This window comes from Chroicocephalus ridibundus, chromosome 7 (assembly GCF_963924245.1).
Source record: "Chroicocephalus ridibundus chromosome 7, bChrRid1.1, whole genome shotgun sequence".
Taxonomy (NCBI): Eukaryota; Metazoa; Chordata; class Aves; order Charadriiformes; family Laridae; genus Chroicocephalus; species Chroicocephalus ridibundus.
The window spans coordinates 29,431,982-29,450,471 of NC_086290.1; the positions used below are offsets into that span (position 1 = coordinate 29,431,982).

Consider the following 18,490-nt stretch of genomic DNA (forward strand, 5'->3'; position numbering starts at 1 on the left):
GTCAATATGTAGTTAGAAATCCACCAAAAGCAGAGCATGAAATATTTTTTTATTTTAATTTGTTTTCTAGAGGAAAGGAAAAGTAGTTTTGATAGCAGAAAAAAACAAAATAATATTACTAAAGTCCACTTCTAAATCAGATTTCCATGAGCTTGTTTTACAAATATCAATGGCAAATACAAATGATGGTGGTCAAACACCAGTGAGGCAAGCTAGTATATTTAAAAATACCCTTATTTTATGATGAAGAAATCAAAATGTGAAATGACTGAACCCAAATTTTCAGAAAATTTCAGGTTTGCCTGCCACTAAGTGACAGGAGAATGAAGAATTATTGGGAAAATTATCTGTTTCTTTTCTTAGTTCCTAAAATTGTGGAGGTCTGTGCCATTTAAATGGAAGTTTTTGGAACAGGTGGTCTGCCTTGTTGCACAATTAGCACACAGCAAGGCAGGGAGCAGAGCTCTGCCACCTACTGCCCAAGCACACAAGCATCCCCCAACCCCCGCATCTCCTTCTCTTCATCACAGGAGATGGCTAAGTGGAGCCAGAGCCAAGAAAGTTACTTTACTTTTCCAACTGTATGTCATCATCGAGCCTATTGATCAGAACTCAGCCATCAGTTCATTTCTTTCACATATTTTGAGAGAGAATGCTTTCCTTATGGACATGGTACTGTTTGGCCATTGAGACATTTCATCAAAACAAATGAAATGGAATGCAATGAAACCGGCTCAACTAGTTCATAGCAGTAGCATCATCTGATTTGTCTCTGGCTTAGGGTGTCCTGCACTAAATTTTGCACGTGCAAGGCTGGGTCTGTGCTTCTGTTCATCTACTTTGCCCTCTCCAGTGCCACTGTTTACACAGGGATGGGAGCAGGATTATAAGAAGGCTCCAGGCTGACAATGACATTGTGTCCTGAAAGTCTCTCTTGTCTCATTTCTTTCAGATTCAAACCAGTCTTGTTTAAATCATTCTTTAACTAAATCCTGTTATAGGCATGCAGCTCATGGACTATTTCCACCATCTGAGCAATTAAACAGTACTGTGTTTATTATTTTTAAGGGAAAATTTAAATGCTATGACAAAAACTAACCAAATCCAAAGCCCTATCAGCCCCCTGTGATTTTTATCTGAAACTTCTCAGCTTTGTTTTCCCAAGGAAAATTCCAAACTCTCTACATGACGCTTTCTCCAATAATTATACCAGTCTCTTACTGAGTTTCTTTTGTGTAAAAGCCGGCCTCTCTGACCTGATCCGTTCCTCCAGTGCCTGACTGAAACCCTGCAGAAAAGGCTTTTATTTGCTCTTGCCAAGGGGAAAGAAAGCTGGGTACTTAGCTGGATGAGATAAGCCTTTGCCGGATGACTCTGCTGCAGAGCCCATGGGTGATATCAGAGGCCAAGTCTTTTAAAATAGGTCACCTCTTGCCCTGCGTAGCTACTCCAAGTGCATTAACATTATCCAGTGGGAGAAGAGAGGCAGATGAATTTTCATCTTACTCTAAAACCACCATAAGGCTTCCCCCAGCATGGTCATGCCGTTTGCCCAACAGTGGAGATTCACAGGAGAAGTGATCAGCAATGTCAAGTGGTTGCCATCCTAGCTATAACCAGCATCCTTCCGCTCGGTTCGTTTCCGACCTCATATAATGACACCTTTGGGGTAGCTCAGCTTATTATGTCAGCTTGGCTGGGTGGATGTGCTAATAAACATATAAAAGAGCTCTGCTAACAAGAGCATTTGGGGAACAAATCTCTTGGTGTTTCTTCCTCCATATTTCAGCAATATGTAGCTGGGTCTTACCTTGCAGGTTTCCCTGCGAGTGGGTGAGATTTTGCCCTAGAGCTGCAATGCTGAAATGGTCTCTGTGAAGGTGAATGGACTTTTAGAGGTGTCGCTCCTTGAAGAAGTAAGGCTTCATTTCAGAAAGTCTGTGTACATAACTGGACTGATGGAAATCAGGTTCTACTCCAGTCTACATGAGGTAAGGGTCACACTAGCCTCAGACATTATTTGCCCAGCACAGGGGAAAGTCCTCAATGGCTTTTTCCTCAGCACGGCCGTAAAAAACCTCTAAACAAAGCTCCAATCTTATTTTTATGTACCTCAGCTTTCCACTGACTTGGGTATGTACAAATCTGCTCTCAGCTCTTCATGTGATTTCTATTAGGCCACTTTCAAACAAAAACACAAAAATTGTCAAGAAATGACTTGAGTAATTAGATCCCTGTTAGCTAATTAGAGTGGCCAAAAATAAGTTAAACTGGAAAAAAGCCAGATGTTCAGATTTGGAATATAGTACAGCTGTATTGTGTTCTGTGAGAAATGTTATGGTCCGTGAGAGACAAAAATGGAGCATCATTAAAAAGTGTCCGTCCTTCCCGGCCCCAAAAAGACAGCAAATCTGTAGGTAGAAATTATCTACTGAGAGCTTGGGTTTTGTTTCATCTAAGAGAGAAATAGCTGATCACTTGAATTCAGCATTCTCTGTGATATAATTCCCTGGTTATAAACATGATAAGGAAATTTCTCATTCTGTATAACTGATTTTTTGTGAGCAGAATCCTGACTGCACAGTGGTCAGTGGGAACTAAAGGATGTTGAGAAACCAGGGATTTCATTTTTTCCTGTGAATCAAGTGATATCACAATCTGGTATTTGTGATTTAGTTTCTGATTATGTTCTGACCCTTCTGAAGAGGAATTTGTGCTCAAAGAGTTCAGTAAAGAAATTCAGCTTCTGATGGTCGATGGCTTAAGAGTGGGAGATGTGTGGCTTGTTTGACTTCTGTAGGTGGATATGTCTGATTTGCAGTAGCTAACAGATGATGTTCTTTCTTACCTTGTACCTTCCATTCTCATAATAAATTTTGGTGTCTGAGAGATTTTCTACGTGAAACCTCTTGATGCCAGAACTGACCTGTTGCAGTGAGAGCATCGATTCCTACAAGCATTGACTCTCTCAAAGACGCTTTCTTATTAAGACTGTTACAAGAACATGCTTTCATGAATTTATTGAGACTGCTTTCAAAGCATTTTAAGTTACACAGGAAAAACAGTACTTGCCCAAGAAAGAATGGTCACACAATTATTAAGGTAATCCTTCACTTAGACCAATATGGCTCTAGGTGTTTCCCCAGGCAAAGAGCTCTTGACTGAGCTCCAGCACACACTGCATTTCAGCTCTGCTCCCTGACATCACTAAACTTCCCCCTTTACTTCTGCTATAACCCCACTGACCCTGTTTCTCATTACTACCTCAGATACGTGCAAGCAATTCTGTCTTCCTTCCATGTATCCCTTGCCTTTTCATCTTTTCCTCACCCTCTAAGAAATATTTTTTGTTTATTTTCTGCTCTCTGCCTCAGTCTATGGCACTCAGTAATCTCAGCTTCCCTTGTTCCCATTCCTTTTCACGTCTCCTTAAAAATCTATACTCTCCATGGAGTCTTTTCTAGCAAAATGCCTGTCAAAAATAAAGACGCAATGGTCTTTCTGTCCTCAAAAATAAATGCATGCCAAAATGTGTCATTGACCAAACTGCATCTGCAACCAGTTCTTCCTTTCCCTTCATCTCACAACTCGCTTGAAACACTTAATTTCTTCAAGTTTGTCTCCTTTGATCCTTTAGGTTCATTTCTGATCTTTGTTTACTGGATTTGAAAATCTGTTTGTGTGTGGGATTTTGTAAGTCATTCTTAAATTTCCACATTGTCTGCTGCTATTCATTGGCACGATTTGCCCTGTGGATATGAATGATTTCTCTCACTCCATACAGGACCAGTTCTTGTTCCCAAAGTTGCCTGTCATATAAAGACTGGGTGAGAAAGGAAAGGCTGGAAACTTTCCAGTTCTAGTAATGTCACCACTAAAAGTGCAAGCCCAAAGTGTTAGAGTTGTGAACATCCTTAGGAACAAGACCCAAAACCCAGCAAAACTGCTGATTGCAGGTTTCGTTCCTTATGCAAGCTTCATCTTGGATATACAAACCATATTTTTAACCTGGGCAAGTTTAGAGTTTCAGGAAGGAATGGGACATAACTTACTTTTCATTGTTCTCTGCTGAAAATTCCTGTTTTATTTGAATTTCGGCCTCCAAACTAAATCCAGGATCTTGAGCTAAAAAAACCAACAATCCAGTGTTGAATCATTGAAGTCGGTGTCTGTTTGGTGTACAACTAATAAGAAAGACTACAAGCACGTAAATAATCTCCCATTTAGCCAGCTTAACTTCATATGCAAAATGCTTTACAAAGGAGAATAGACACTGCTATAATTAAATAGGTACTGCTGTAGTTATTTACAGGTAGGGAAGTCAAGGAAGAGATTAGTCACCTTACCAAAGTTCATATAAATGTCAATGGCAGGAACTGGCCTCCTGATTGTCCTGTCTAATTCTGTATCTGGGGGACCGTGCTTTAGTAATCAGCACAGTTTTCAACCACACTTTTTAGGTTTGAGTAGAAGTCACTTGAATGTCTTTCATATAAAGGTAATGGAAAATATACACATTGAAAAATCCAGTAAGTCAATCAATGTCTGTAAGATGCACAGATACAACGGTAAAAAATACAATAGAAAATGTAATCTGTCTGCCTGGACTGGCTCTTCCCCTCACACACGGCACACCACAAGCAGCCAATATCTAGAGAATAAGTTAGATGAAGTGATATTACATAGACCTAATTCTTCCCTCAGACCTACGTTCGCAGATCTGCCACACCTCAGTGGAAATTGCAGTGATATCTGCAAGTGGAAAATTTTAGAAGGGGCGTTGGTACAGTGAGAGATTGATGTCTCTGTTCTTAATAGCATTTTATTTTAGAGCTCCAAACTACCGTGCGTCAAAGGTCTTATGTGATCTTTGCAAATATTTGGGAAGGCATCATCAGAAGACAAGCACTTTCTGACCATTAAGCACATCAAGACAGCAGTAGAAAAATGATTTAATCTCATGCACAAACTGGTTAAGGGCAATGATTAGGAAGATGCTTGACCCTCTTCTGCTTCATACGATTTTGCTTAGTTGTTCAGGCAGGTTTTCAGATGCTTATTTTCATTAGAAATCTCTAGTATTGACCATTTCTGCCATGCCTATAGTCCAAAGCAAATTAAGGCAACAAAACCAAGCAGTATCAGGAAATATTTCACAGTCATTTCTGAAACTACACCGGTAATATCATGAAACTTTTAAGATGAATGATTAGACTTTGGTAAGCTTTGGTTTGCTAATTTTGCGTATTACCGCTAGGTGCTCTTCAGTACATTAATAACTTAACTGAGGAGAGGTTCTTATTGATTATTATTTGAGTCCAGTAGAGCCTTTTGTGAGTTTGCTGCATACCATTTGGCAACCAAGCCTTTTCTGAGCATACAAGAAAGCGCGGTCCCTTGGCAGAGCAGCCACATATCCTGGTGGCCACCGGAGCCCTGCTGCCAGCCTGGCCAAAGGACCTGCTGCTAAAGCCACTCCATCGCTTGCTGTTCATTCACAGACAAAAAATGGGAGTTAAGGGCTTCAGACGTAGTGCTAAAGTCTATGAATGCTAATCAGGGCCTCTGGTTTTCTGAAGCACACAAAAGAGACAGAAAAGCTGTAAATCAGAAGGGTAATTTCTTACAATAATGCTGTAAGGTTCAGGGCAGAGCCACGAGGCTTAGCACTGAGAAATGCTTTTGTACTAACTTTTCTCTTTCTGTATCTTTTCCTCCACTAGAAAAAGATGAGAAGAGAACAAACATCTCACAGGCAGAGGTAAGTGAAGGGTTTTTTTTAAACATATTTATTGTTAAAGTAGACCTGTTGTTAAAACGCCTTTGAAACTCACTGATTCATCCTACTGAATGTTTTATTTACATTGTCACGCCACGTTCAGTAGCACAGCCTTTTAAGGCCCATCACTTTCAAACCAGGGCTGTGTAAAGCTGTGTTGCGCCTCAGCTCTGCCGGCTCTCCCTTATTTCTGGAGCAGGGAATTGGGAAAGGCAAGTTTCCCCTCAGCCTTGCTGCCGTTCCCTGGCAAATCATAGCAAACCTGGCCCACGGTGACCCTGCCAGGTCACCTCATCCAGCATCGCTTCAGGTCTGTGGACCACTGCTGGTCTGCAAAAGCATTGCAGACTCCTCTCCCCTCTTCCCGTCTCTGGCCAAGCCCACAGCAGGCAGTGCGTTGATGCTGTTTGCAGAAGAGTTAAAAGTCGGCTCCTCCAATCTTGTTTCCTATCCTCCCCTCGTGTAGCTCCTGCAATTCCCTGATCTCTTTCTCCTTCACCCATTGCTCAGAGAAGCCGGCAGCACTTTAAATAGCAGGAGGAGGTATTGATTGGTTCAAGTTTGGACTCAAATACAGGCCTATAAAGATTTACTGGGGCAAGGAGCAACAACCTATCCCACAGTGTTTATAAATAGCTTTCTCTTTCAAAAGAAGACAATATTTTATTTATAAATGTTATCATTCCATCCACTGTGATAAGGTAAGGTAATAGGATTGGCTGTACTTGTGTGAAAGTGGTTTTCTTAAGAGCTGTCTCAAATGTTTCTTGAAGAAATAGATCTGATTAAAATTCACAGACTACATACCAGTCTAATACTCAGAGGAAAAGGCATTTTAGCAAATATTTGGAAAAGTCAACATCATAATGAACAAATACAACAAGAAATTGATTAGATGCAAAAAAAATAAAGCTTGCCTACACACAGCTTTTTTTTAACCTTTTTCTTAGGAATGCGATATGGTACTTTTATCTTCAAAAGGTAGATATGTGTATGACCTTATGCAGTTTTATTATCCATTGTATATGGACATATTTCATGTTGGTATAATATGGACACCAATTATACTGCTTTGATTTTGAAAAAGTTGCTCTGCTTTAGCACTGGAGTGCATTCCAGTTAGATTTTGCTAACTATACATTGGTATAATTATAATACTATTACTCCATGTGTAATTTTACTACCATTAATTCAGAATAATTTATCTTTTGTGCATAGATGTGATTTTGGGGCCATAAAACATTTAACTGTGTCTAAATATATTACTTAAATCAGGCCCAGTTAAAGGTTGAGCGATTGGTTGCTGAAAGTGTTATTTTAGGAGTAATGGAACACATTGAAAAAAGTGCAGAGGGGAGGATGTTCCATTTATTTATGTAAAAAATTATATATTAATAACTTCAGTAGTACCTTACCTGTACATATAATCATTCATTACACTGTATTTAATTGGAATATTGATTAATGTATAATCTTGAAAATATTTTAATATATGTAAACCTTTATTTGCCTTATGAGAATCAATTACATTGACTGTTAAAAGCACAGGCTACCTTAATTTTATGCTTAACAATATTTTTTTAGCGTGAAGGGTAGTTTTCAGTAGTATTGGGTCTATTTTGCCTGGGAGCCATAAAGGTTGTCCGTTAAAGACGTATTTTGTCTATCTTCTCTGTCTGTACTTTTCCCTGTATTCAGGAAAGCTCAGGAGCTGGCATCGGATTTATACAATTTAATTTTTCTTAGAAACTTCTCAGGTTGGGGCGTGCACCCTCTGAAAGCAGCTGTGGAGCAAGACCAAGAGCTGCCATGACCAGAAAACTCTCCCCGTGCCTGTCTCTTACCGTCTCTCTCTGTGTTTTGTCCCTCCCCAGTCCCAGAGTGCCTCTCCCAAGCAGAGGAAGCAGAGCGTCTTCACCCCGCCTGCCCTCAAAGGTACTGTGCAGGTACTGTCTCTGCCCTGGCAGGGCACGCGTCCCTCGTGGCGTCCCTTGGGGTCTTCTCTCCCAGAGGAATCACTGGGGCGTGAGCGATGGCTCTCTGCCCATGAGCAGCACAGCCGTGATGGGTTCATGCCCAGCCATCATGATTTTCACACTTTGAAGTGACTATCTGCCTGGTACTAACCATCTATTTATCCTCACCACAGAATCTTGCAGCAGTAGCAAATTCATTTTTTTAAACACGTTCTTTGGCGGGTTTTTTGTTTGTTTGTTTGTTTTTCTTTTCAAAGCCTGGATACTTTTATGAGTTTGAGATAACAGAGATAATTCCATCCCAACGACTGAATAGACTTGAAAGTTCCTGGAAATAATTGCAAAACCATGTGAGAGTCATGAATTTGTGGCTAAGCAAGAGGGAGAAAGCAAGAGTAAATGAACCTGCATGTTGTGAATACAAACAAAATAGGAAATTGTTAACATGGTTAAAAGAAGTGTAAGCAACATCAGACAATAGTGATGACTAGTTACAGTACCAGGACTTTCGTAAATATTACATGGAATATGCAAATACATGTAAATAGATGAAATAAATGAAAATGCAATACCACCGAGGTTCTACATGTTATGGTAAATATCTGGAGATCAGCTTCATAGTTAAATGTGGGCATATTTTTCCCCTCTGCCATTGCAGTCACCTAAATGAAAGACAATGTTATTATCTGAGATCGTCCTCAAATATTTTAATTCCATCCTTACAACAGCTTGCTCTAGCTGGAGGCGGGTCTGTAGTTGCTGCGGCAAGCTGGAGCAAATCCCTGCATCTGCAGAGCCAGTGTCACGTTATGGTGCAACAGGCAGATTCTTATTACTATATATCTGTGTGTACTTTGGCTCCTGCTTTTATTTTCCTAAACGAAAATGCACCAGAGTCCCTAAAGACAGAGCAAATAGCTGAGTCATCTCAGAGCATTGTTCTTTTTACTGGAATACAGAGCACTGGAAAAATCAATGTGAGAGCTATTGATTTAAGTGGTAATCTGGAGAGCAAATCAGACAGCAAACCAGATAACAACTCAGTACAGGGTTCTTGTTAGTATTATGTTACTAAACCTAATGGATGTCAAAGAGGTTTTCCATTTTGCTTTCAAAAATATTTCTTTTTCTAGCCCTGCTACAATAGTGTTTGTTAATTCCACGCTTTTATGTAGCATGTAATGTTGGCAAAAGTCAGTATCTGAAGATTGCACCAAATTAATGCATCGTATTTTCACTGTGTTGTGATTTACCTCTGTCTACATTTTTTTCTACATATAGCAGCACTCTTAACTGAGGATTCATCAGCTCTATTTCCCCTGTTTGTGTCACTTTTTTCTTCTGTTACTCTTGGGTGTTTATGTCTGAACTTCAATTTCTCTCGCACTTCTATAACATCCAATGCTCTAATACGCTAATCTTGAATCTCCATCACTTTCTTTCATTTTAAGCTCTTCTTCTTCATGTGCAGAGGTTTGCTTGAACCTTCCTACGAAAAACACCATAAAAACAACCAGAGGAAGGTTTCTCGAGTCACCAGATAGTCACCAGTTTAACTCAGGGCAATCTTTTCCATGCTTCATGCACAATCCTCATTGTGTAAGGCCTGTTTCTCCTTGTTACTAAGCTGCTTCTCATTCTGTATGACAAACCCAAGAAGAATCCTTTGGTCCTTTTCCTCTGTATTGAAGTTAGATGTCCAACTGTTTTAGCACAAATATGCATGCATGCATCCATCCATCCATCCACCCATCCATCCATCCACAGATAACATCTTTAGAGATATTTTCATTATTCTGGTTAGTGGGTTAGAGTAGCTACTGGAAGTCTTGCTGGATTCTCACCCTTTTCCCCTCACACTTGCCAAGGAAGTCTAAAATGGGCCAATAACCCTCCCAGGTAGAGAGCAACAAAGTGGAAGACAGCTTAGACTGCCAAGGCAGAAGCAGATTGCACTTATCCCAGGTAATGGTGCTTCCTTGGTGTCTCATCACCACTTGAAAATCAAAAGAGCGCATCTGAGTCTCAGAGCTACAACTGCAACTTTCCATCCCAAGGCGTACTTTGTACCCAGGCAGGTTTCCTCTTACCTACACAGTCGTGTTTTCTTCGGTGTCTCAGCTCATCCTTGAAAGGAAACGCAGACAGAAGTGACGGGAAGCAAGGTTTACAAAGACAAACAGAAGACAGCCCAAGCTGTTCCCAAACCTGCTTTGCTCCATAGAGCTCCCAAGTGTCCACATTATCTACCAGCTGCTGCTATTAATACTAGCAGCTATTTAAATACCACCAAGGTCCCCCCCCGACCCCGTGAAGGAAGTGCACATTCCTGAGCGGTTCGAGGATTTCATTAACAGTGAGTCTACTGGTGTGGGTGTGCTAGAGGTCAGGGAAATAGGAAACCTTCACTCATCCTAGTTCACCCTGCAGGAGGCTATTTAGATCAGCATCAAGATCCTACTAATTTCAGCGGGCTTTAAAGAAAGTTCTCGCGGCTTTTTGTGTTCACTGGACCACCTTTGCAATTAGCTGCCATCAAATCATAATTAAAGTCTTTCCCCACAGAGGTGAAAGGTACATTTGACTGTTTTCCCTCTCAGCCTTTTGAGAAATACATCGTTTAAATTCCCCTCTTAATGTATTTTTCTTTGCATAGAAACAAAGACTTTTTTCTTGAGCTAGGCCCTAGCTACAACATTTGAAATGGGATTAAAACTGACTTGTTATAAATCTAAGGAACATTCAAAGACATCATTTTGGTTCGACTCATTAAAACAACCAGGACTCACTGGCTGTTCCCAAAGTGTTCAGACCCAGGGATTTGATACATGCATAATTCTAGTATTTACAATGATGGTTGATATTAAATGAGCTCTTTCTAGCTTCTGCCATGAATTTCAGATGCTCGGCTTGTTTAGTGCCTGCTTGTTCTTGTCTCCAAAGGAAACAACATGCAGAATAAATGATTAAAATCATGATGTCCCTCCTGAAATATGTAATTTATTAGAAGCAATTAGTACAGTATGTGGCCCTCATCCAAATTTGTAACCCCTTAGGCCAGCTTGATGATGTCTGATGCATCTCATTACTTCGTGACTGAAGGTTAACAAGGAACACGGGTAGAGTCTGGAGACATAAAGGATTATTGTTAGTGTGGTGAGCACTGAGTTCAGAGCCCACGAGAATCGTCGTGGAACAAAAATCTCAGCCTAAATTTATTTCCAAGTGGCAGAGGAATGAAGTTTGTAAGTCTTAAGCAGTGACTACAGAAACTTGTATAATTTTACTGGCTGTCCTCTTATATGGCAAACTCTGTGAAGAGCTTTAGCAGTAACCGAACACATCAGAGTAAGAACAAGAAACATCATATTATACTGCAAAGATAAAAACTGTGTCTTTCTGTGATTTCTGCTTCATACACTGGCTTAAATTTTATTTTTAGGAAATTAATATTAGCCACAATATAACACCTCTTACGCAGTTTTCTGAACATCAAGCCCAGGTTTGTGAAAATTCACAGACTGAGCTGGTGCTCAGTCAGACTTTTCTTACGTGAGTAAACCACTGTGGCTCAGGATATTACATTTTCCCAATCTCTCCAATGATGATTTTTTTTTTTTTAAATGTGATTGTGCTGCACGTGAGCCACAAGGCCAGAACAAGAGAAGGAGACGGTTTTCAACTGTCCTCTCAGTCCCGAGTGTGTATTTCAGACCCCTTTGCTTTTCCAGTGGGCTGAACAGTTGCAATAAACGCTGGCCAGATGCTAGGGCTGCTCCACAGAAGCAGGCACCATCCAGCAGCTGCAGCAATCCCCAAGGCCAGGACCAAGTCCTCCTCTAATCCCTGAGCAGAGCCGCCGTGTTCCTGGAGCAGCACCTTTTCTTCAGCTTAGTGACACCCATTCTTTGATCCATTCCTTTTAGGTACAAGATCTATCTCAATATATTGTTTCTTGGGTAGCAGAAAGCAAAGCTCTGCCTCACTATTTATGTGCGCTGCTCGTGGTTGTTCACATGTTGTGCCATGGCAAAGCTCCATCAGTGCATTTACCTTCACGGGTGGAATTCCCACGGCTGCCTGGGCCTCCTGAAGCAATGGGATAAGAAAATTCATGCTGCAATCTTGTATCATTATAGTTTTTTTGCCTTTTGCGTAACCAAGTCACTAAAGAAAGGTGAAGCTTTGGTTTCAAAAGTAGTTCTTCATTTATGTACCATTCTGTCCCACGTCTTAGTCAGACTGCACCTTGATGCAGACACACCACATAATGTAGTGTGGCCTTGAACAAATTTCCTGGCTATGGTACGGTTCTTTTCCAAGATGCTCCCTTCCGGTGCTTGGTCTCTTTTTCTCACTCTCTCTACCCTCCTCTCTCATTTGTCACACTTGTACTGTAGTATGACAGTAGATACAATTTAAAAAAAAAAAAAAAAATTGGTCTAAATTAATTAGTGACTCATTGGGTTGGTGAATGGGTACATTAGATTAGATTGCTGCCATCTCAAGTTCAGTTGGCTGCCACCGTTCTGCTACTGCCCAAAAAGTTGGCAGATGCCGCCGCAGTCTGTATTTAATTTCTTACTGTTGGCAGCTTTGAATACGTTTCATTTCACACAGCTGGCGGCTTCTGCTTCAAAATGGCTCTGGCCCCGGCTGCAATAAATACCACAGTACCTTTAGAGAGACCGAGGTGTTCAGTGGAGATTAAGCTTGACATCTGCTCTACAGCAAAACTGGGATGTTTGTGTTATAACTTGTCATCTGCCACTATTACCTGGTGTGTGAAAAAACAAAAGATTGAGCTGAGCGCTAATATGGGTCCCTAAATTGTCACGTGCGGTTTAAGGTCCTGATTCAACACCGACCAAAGCCCACGGGAGTATTTCCACTGACTTTATTCGGTTCAGTGTGAAGGCCACATATCTGATGGCTCTTTCTAATCTTCATGCAAAGAATACTGAACTGGTCTCTTTTGGGGGGTATGACTTTATTTTTGTGATAGAAGGGTAATCTTACAAATGTCCATGAAACAGCATTTATGGCTTGAAAATAGTGTTATTAAGCATTGTTGTACTAAATATAGAGCAGTGTAAACATCATAGTATTATTAATTGCTTCTAGGCAATAATAGACAACATTAAAAAGTCAACCTTTTAAGAGATAACACCATAAAATATTATAGAAAGAGAATGTGGGAGACTTAGTACCTATTTTAAAATATAAAGTAGAAAGCCCAGGAAGGGTAACATTTGTGTTCTGGTTACTTTATAGCATGAGATGTATTTATAGCGAAATTCCAAAGATTTTGGCAGTGTTCTGGTCTGAATTGAAACAGCTTTTGAAGAAAAGATAATATTTTTGTAGGAGAAGATGTAAGGTTCTTATGAAGCCAGTCATTTGGCAGGGCATTAAATTTTATTTCCTGGCTTTAGCTGTATGTTCTATGCTGGAGGTTAACAACCAAGCCACATGACAGACACAGATTCCAGCTAGCCCTGGTGTAATAAATAATAATTACCCCTGTGTTTCATCTCAAGCATTTAAAATCCTGAATATGATCCCAAGCGAGATGACCGAATGAAGACCTAGACTACATGCTGCTCCTGTTCAGCGTTTGGCATCTCCTGGGCTCCTGGACGGGAGCTGCAGGATTGAGTGCATTTGTCAGGTCGTCATCCCTCCTGCCACGGATCAGCCCTGCTGGGGGGAGCACAATCTTCCTACGGCCCCACTAGGGACACAGTGGGGGAGTTCGCTCAGTTTATACCAGGGTCTTCTGGAGATAGGGATAGGTACAGTGTATAAATATAGAGGTATCTCTCTGAGTAGTATTTTCCAAAAAAGCCTCCGTACTATGCGGACTCATATCTCATTTCATTTACCCTTAAAAGAAAAGTCTTCCCTGCACTTGAATCTAACTGCATATTTCTGCCGTTCCTCTATATCTATTAACGTCTCTTCTCCACGAAGTCAGATTCAATTTATAAAAATCTCCACCTCCAAAAGGCAGAGCTGTCAACAGACAGCAAGCCCAAGGTTCATAGTGAATTTGTATAGCATGAATGACACCACCGTGCACTGTGCAGTTACTGGTACCGCAAAATCATCCCACGACCTTCCAGCTGAGACTCCATCAGCTGTGCTCTTCCCTGTGACCATGTGGGTGTTAGCACAGGCTCGCAGCCCCTCAGCAGAGCTCTCACCACCCACACCCTCTTCCCCGGGGGCCAGGGCTGGGAGGTTTGAAAAACACAACGATTTCCTCGAGAGCAGCTCCTGCCCACAAGCTGCTCTTCAAGGGCAGTGGCTAACCATTCGTTATTTAACTTGTTACCATCAGGTTTCATTCTGACCCGTGTAAATGTCCAAGGAGTACGTTAGCTTTGTGATATCTCTGTCTCTGAACAACGTGGTCCTTATTTCTGCAGTTAGGCTAAGAGAAACCTTGCTTCTTATTCTCAGGGACCATCTGCATTGGGTTTCTTGTGGTGGGGATGCTGTTCGGTTTTTTTACAATTTGATTTTTTTTTCCCTTTTGAAGCAGAGGCCTAGTCGTCTGAATTTATTGAAAAGCAAAAATTTTCTAAAGGCGGCCATGTGGTTCTCCTTCCTTCCATAATTTCTCCCTTCCCTCACCCCTTGGGATGTGACATTGCCCAGTTTAGCAGGAACACAGAGTTCCCAAAACCATCCACCAGAGCTTTGGCATGGAGACAAGAACATGAGCAGCCTGAAGATTTCAACCACATCCTTTCAGGCCCACAGCTAGGACTGAACACTCGCATGAAATATGTGTGTGAATGTGACCAGAAAAACACAGGAAATACTGCAGCAAGCATATGGATCTGAAACGGCATTCATTTTCCTGTGAGCTGCACGGGCCAGAAGGATGTTGTTTAAAAAGCTCTCATCTGGTGTAGCTGCTAATTTTTCTTGAAACAGTGAGAGGATTTTTCAGGGTTTTCAGCGCTCACCCAACTTGTGAACCAATGTTATTCCACGGGTCTTTTATAGCCAGAGGAGATTATGAGCAGGCTCTGGGCAATCTACAGAGTAACTAATTTTAAGAATACATTTACAAGAATTGAGGGATCTAATGACCACTCAGAAGCAGAATAAGAAACTTAAAATGTTTGTTGTGATTCCCTCAGCTCAAGGTGCACCTTTACTGCAGGGAGGGACTCTTTATCAGGGAGTGGAGCGATAGGGCGAGGGGTAATGGTTTTAAAGTGAAAGAGGGCAGATTTAGATTAGGTATTAGGAAGAAATTCTTTACTGTGAGTGTGGTGAGACACTGCAAGGGGTTGCCCAGAGAAGTTGTGGATGCCCCATCCCTGGAGGTGTTCAAGGCCAGGCTGGATGGGGCTTTGAGCAGCCTGGTCTAGTGGGAGGTGTCCCTGCCCAGGGCAGGGGGTTGGAACTAGGTGACCGTCAAGGTCCCTTCTAACCTGAACCATTCTGTGATTCTATGCTTCTATGTCGTGCACGCAGCAAGAAGTACATGTAAACAGGTGTCTGGTAAACCCTGGAAAAGGTGCAGGTTCGTGGGCTACTCCCTGCAACAGCATCTTTCCAGGTGTCAAGGACACACCAGGGTTGCACGTGTACCTGGCGAGCAGCTGGTAAGGCATAGGAAACCCATGCACATTTTGAGACATCACACTCAAGAAAGATGAGGCCAGCTGAATGGAGAGGAGCTGGAGGCAGTGAGAACACGGCTGAAGAGAGGGGCTGAATGACCGGGGCTGCAGAGCAAGTGGCTGCCTGCCTCCCACAGTAACAGCGTACCCACAGGCCAGCTGTCCCCCCCCACAAAAGGCAAAGGGAGGCAACAAGGTTTTTTCTTCTCTTCTAGAAATGAGGAGAAATTATATAAATTCAGCTTTCAATCTCTTTGCCATGCCCGAGATAACGGAGTGATTAAAAATGGTCAACGGGATTTTTGGCATGCAAGCTCCCCCTGGTGACACGTAGGTGTAGTTCCTTGCCGCTAATTCTGATTAATTACGTAATGCTTTTATCTAAAGCAGCATGTTGAAAAATTTTTGGAAATAGGCAAGAGAGGTATATAAGAGAAGGAGTCGAATTACATTAAAGTCTGGCCGCAATTTATAATTTCCAAACAAAATCTGTTAGGTTATTACTACGTTTCACCTGCCTGCCGCCGGTTCTACCTGAATCCCTGGAGTGGTTAGACCCTGACTTTTCTTCCCACTCTTAGCAAGATCAAAAATAAGAATAGTGTTAAAAATAATTTTTACAGAACCTATGGCTCTGATGTGTCTAAGCCTTTAGAGGAGCATCTACCTTTTTTGTACTTTGTCTGTATTTTCCACAATGAAATTGAGTAAACTAATATTCTTGCTTGTGCTTTCCAGGAGAATTGAGAGCAATACTTATTTTCAGGCTCTGGCTGATAATATGAGTGCCAGATAATGTGCTTCCACAGTGTAATTACATTCTGGTTGTACTGGATGCTGGCTCTGGGGTATTTTGATGCCTTAGGCAAACCAGAAGAGGTAGGTTTCTCACAAGCTCAAGTCACTCACACAATAAAGAGCCACTAAAGATTTTGCCCCTGATGTTTTGCTGCCCATGGCAACTGCAAAGCGAGCCCGGTTGTACCTACTGTAATGCAAATAGTTGGCGGTGACTTCATTTTATGTTGAATAACTGATTTCTTAATGTCGGGTTTTAATTTGCCAGCAATCAAAAAAGCTTAAATATAAGAATTTGGTGGGTTTTCAGTTGTCAGTAAGCTTAATGAGTTAAAATGAAAAAAATTTAAAATTTAAAGTGTTACTGAAGATGTCAAAATAAACCTTTCACTGTTTTCAGCTTCTCTTCTCTCCTCTCCCAAAAGCCCAGTGCAGAGGCCCTGTCCCAGACCCCTTCTGATATCCAAGCTAGGACTTCTGGTTTGCTGCATTTGTGCATTTCCAAACAGAGAAGCATCCTGCTTGTGCATAAGCATTAATGTACTAAAATTGTTTTGTGTTTAGTTCTAAAATACTAAATTGCTTTGCGTTTCTTTTAGAGGTGGGAAAACCCACCTATATTGTTGTGCAAAACACGATAAATCACCATATTTTGCTTTGTCTCCCTTGATTCAAGGGACTTGTACCCTTACCCTGTGAAAATTGTTCTCTGCAGCAAAGTGATGCCGTTCGCTATCCCTTGTTGAAGTCACTGTGGTTGGGCAGTTTTGGAGAACCTGTTTCCACCAGATGTTTCTGATTTGGTGTTGTGTTGGAAAGGGTCATTTGTTTTCCCAGATGCCGGGGCTGGGTGACCCCTTTCCCACTTGCCAGCTGACCAGCAAGTGTGAGCGAGCACAGTTCAGCCCTGGGTTAGGACTAACAGAGGTACCCACTTTGTCCCCTTAACGGATTTAGCGGATTGCCAGCCATCTCTTAATGGTTAAAGGCATGAGCCTGCATCTAGCTGGACTTTCCATCAGGAGCCCCAGATAGTGGGCATTCGAGCACCTGCTGGTTTGCTGCTGGTTTGTTGCTGGTTTGCTGCTGAGGCAGCCCAGCTCCATGGGGACAAGCTCCATATGCCCCCCATGCCCCCAGCACCCTGCCAGGCTGCCTGCTTGGCCAGTGGACAAGGCCACCTCGCTGCCCAGGCTGGTCTCCCACCTCATTTTCAGGTTGGTGAGGATCGTATGTGAGCTTGGGGGTTTCTGGAAGTTTCTGTGTGCTGCAGGACCTCATGATATTTATTCTCCAGCTTTGATATCAAATCTCAGCCCCACCAAGCGGCTGCACCAAGCTACAGGGAGCTGTGCTCTCCTTGCTCCTTCAGAGCAGCCTGGTGTGTCTGAGAAAGTGTCAGCATAGAAAAATATTTGCATAGCCTCACACGATAGTGAAGTTAAGTAGGTAGAAATGATGGGCGATCACGCGGGGTGTATCAGTTATGTCTGAAGGGCTTTAGCTGGGCACAAGGTCAACACCAACACTTCTGAGCACATTTAAAACCTACAAAATCGTTACATGAGAAAAAGGAACTAGAAAAGCTTCTCTTGTCCTAAATGTGTATTTGGTAGGAGAACAAAGTAGACAGTCAAGTTGCAAAACGCTCAGCAGTGAAAGGTCCCACAGCTACATCTGCGCAAGGGCTTGTTTCCCTCCTGAGGCCTTCTGGCTCCACACAGCTCACATCCATGCTGCAGACCCTTTTATGCTCCCAAACCATGGGGCTCATCCAAAATACCCAGTGGAAACGATCTGCGGCCTATGCCACTCCCTAAACCAGGCTGGGAATTTTCTGGACAAGAGCTAGTTGGCACAGGACAAACTGGGGACCTGGTTAATGGTCAGCCAGTACAGCCAGAGTAGGTCAGTGCCCAGAGCTGCCTTCTGGTGCTTTTTAGTGTGTTTTTTAGCTGCAGCCTACGAGCCTTGAGTTCTCAGGGGCCAGCTCGCATTTAGGAGTTAGGAGCGCAGATTCTTTGGAAAAGCCGATGTTGAACACTGTGAACAGTATTGAAAATTAGGGAAATCTATCTGCCATACACACTGCCTCTTCTACACTGTTACTTTCCAGACTGGAGATGCAATTTTATATTTAAATACAGTTATGTCTTATGAAACAGTAGTGATAGGCACAGTTCCCTTGGCTACACTTCTCTCTGCTAGAAAATAAGGAGCCTGTATGTAATGAGAACGTAAGAGTGAATGGGCAAAAATTGAAATACAGGAAATTCAACTTAAATGTAAGAGAA

At 42.0% G+C, this 18,490-nt stretch overlaps 1 protein-coding gene across 1 annotated transcript in view; it reads left to right on the forward strand.

Annotated features, from left to right (window-relative positions):
• PPP1R1C (protein phosphatase 1 regulatory inhibitor subunit 1C) overlaps positions 1–18,490 on the forward strand; it is a 54,731-nt gene that overhangs the window by 16,255 nt on the left and 19,986 nt on the right. Inside the window, 2 exon segments of the mRNA XM_063341437.1 lie at positions 5,724–5,761; positions 7,654–7,714. Of these exon segments, the coding sequence (XP_063197507.1) occupies positions 5,724–5,761; positions 7,654–7,714 (99 nt within the window).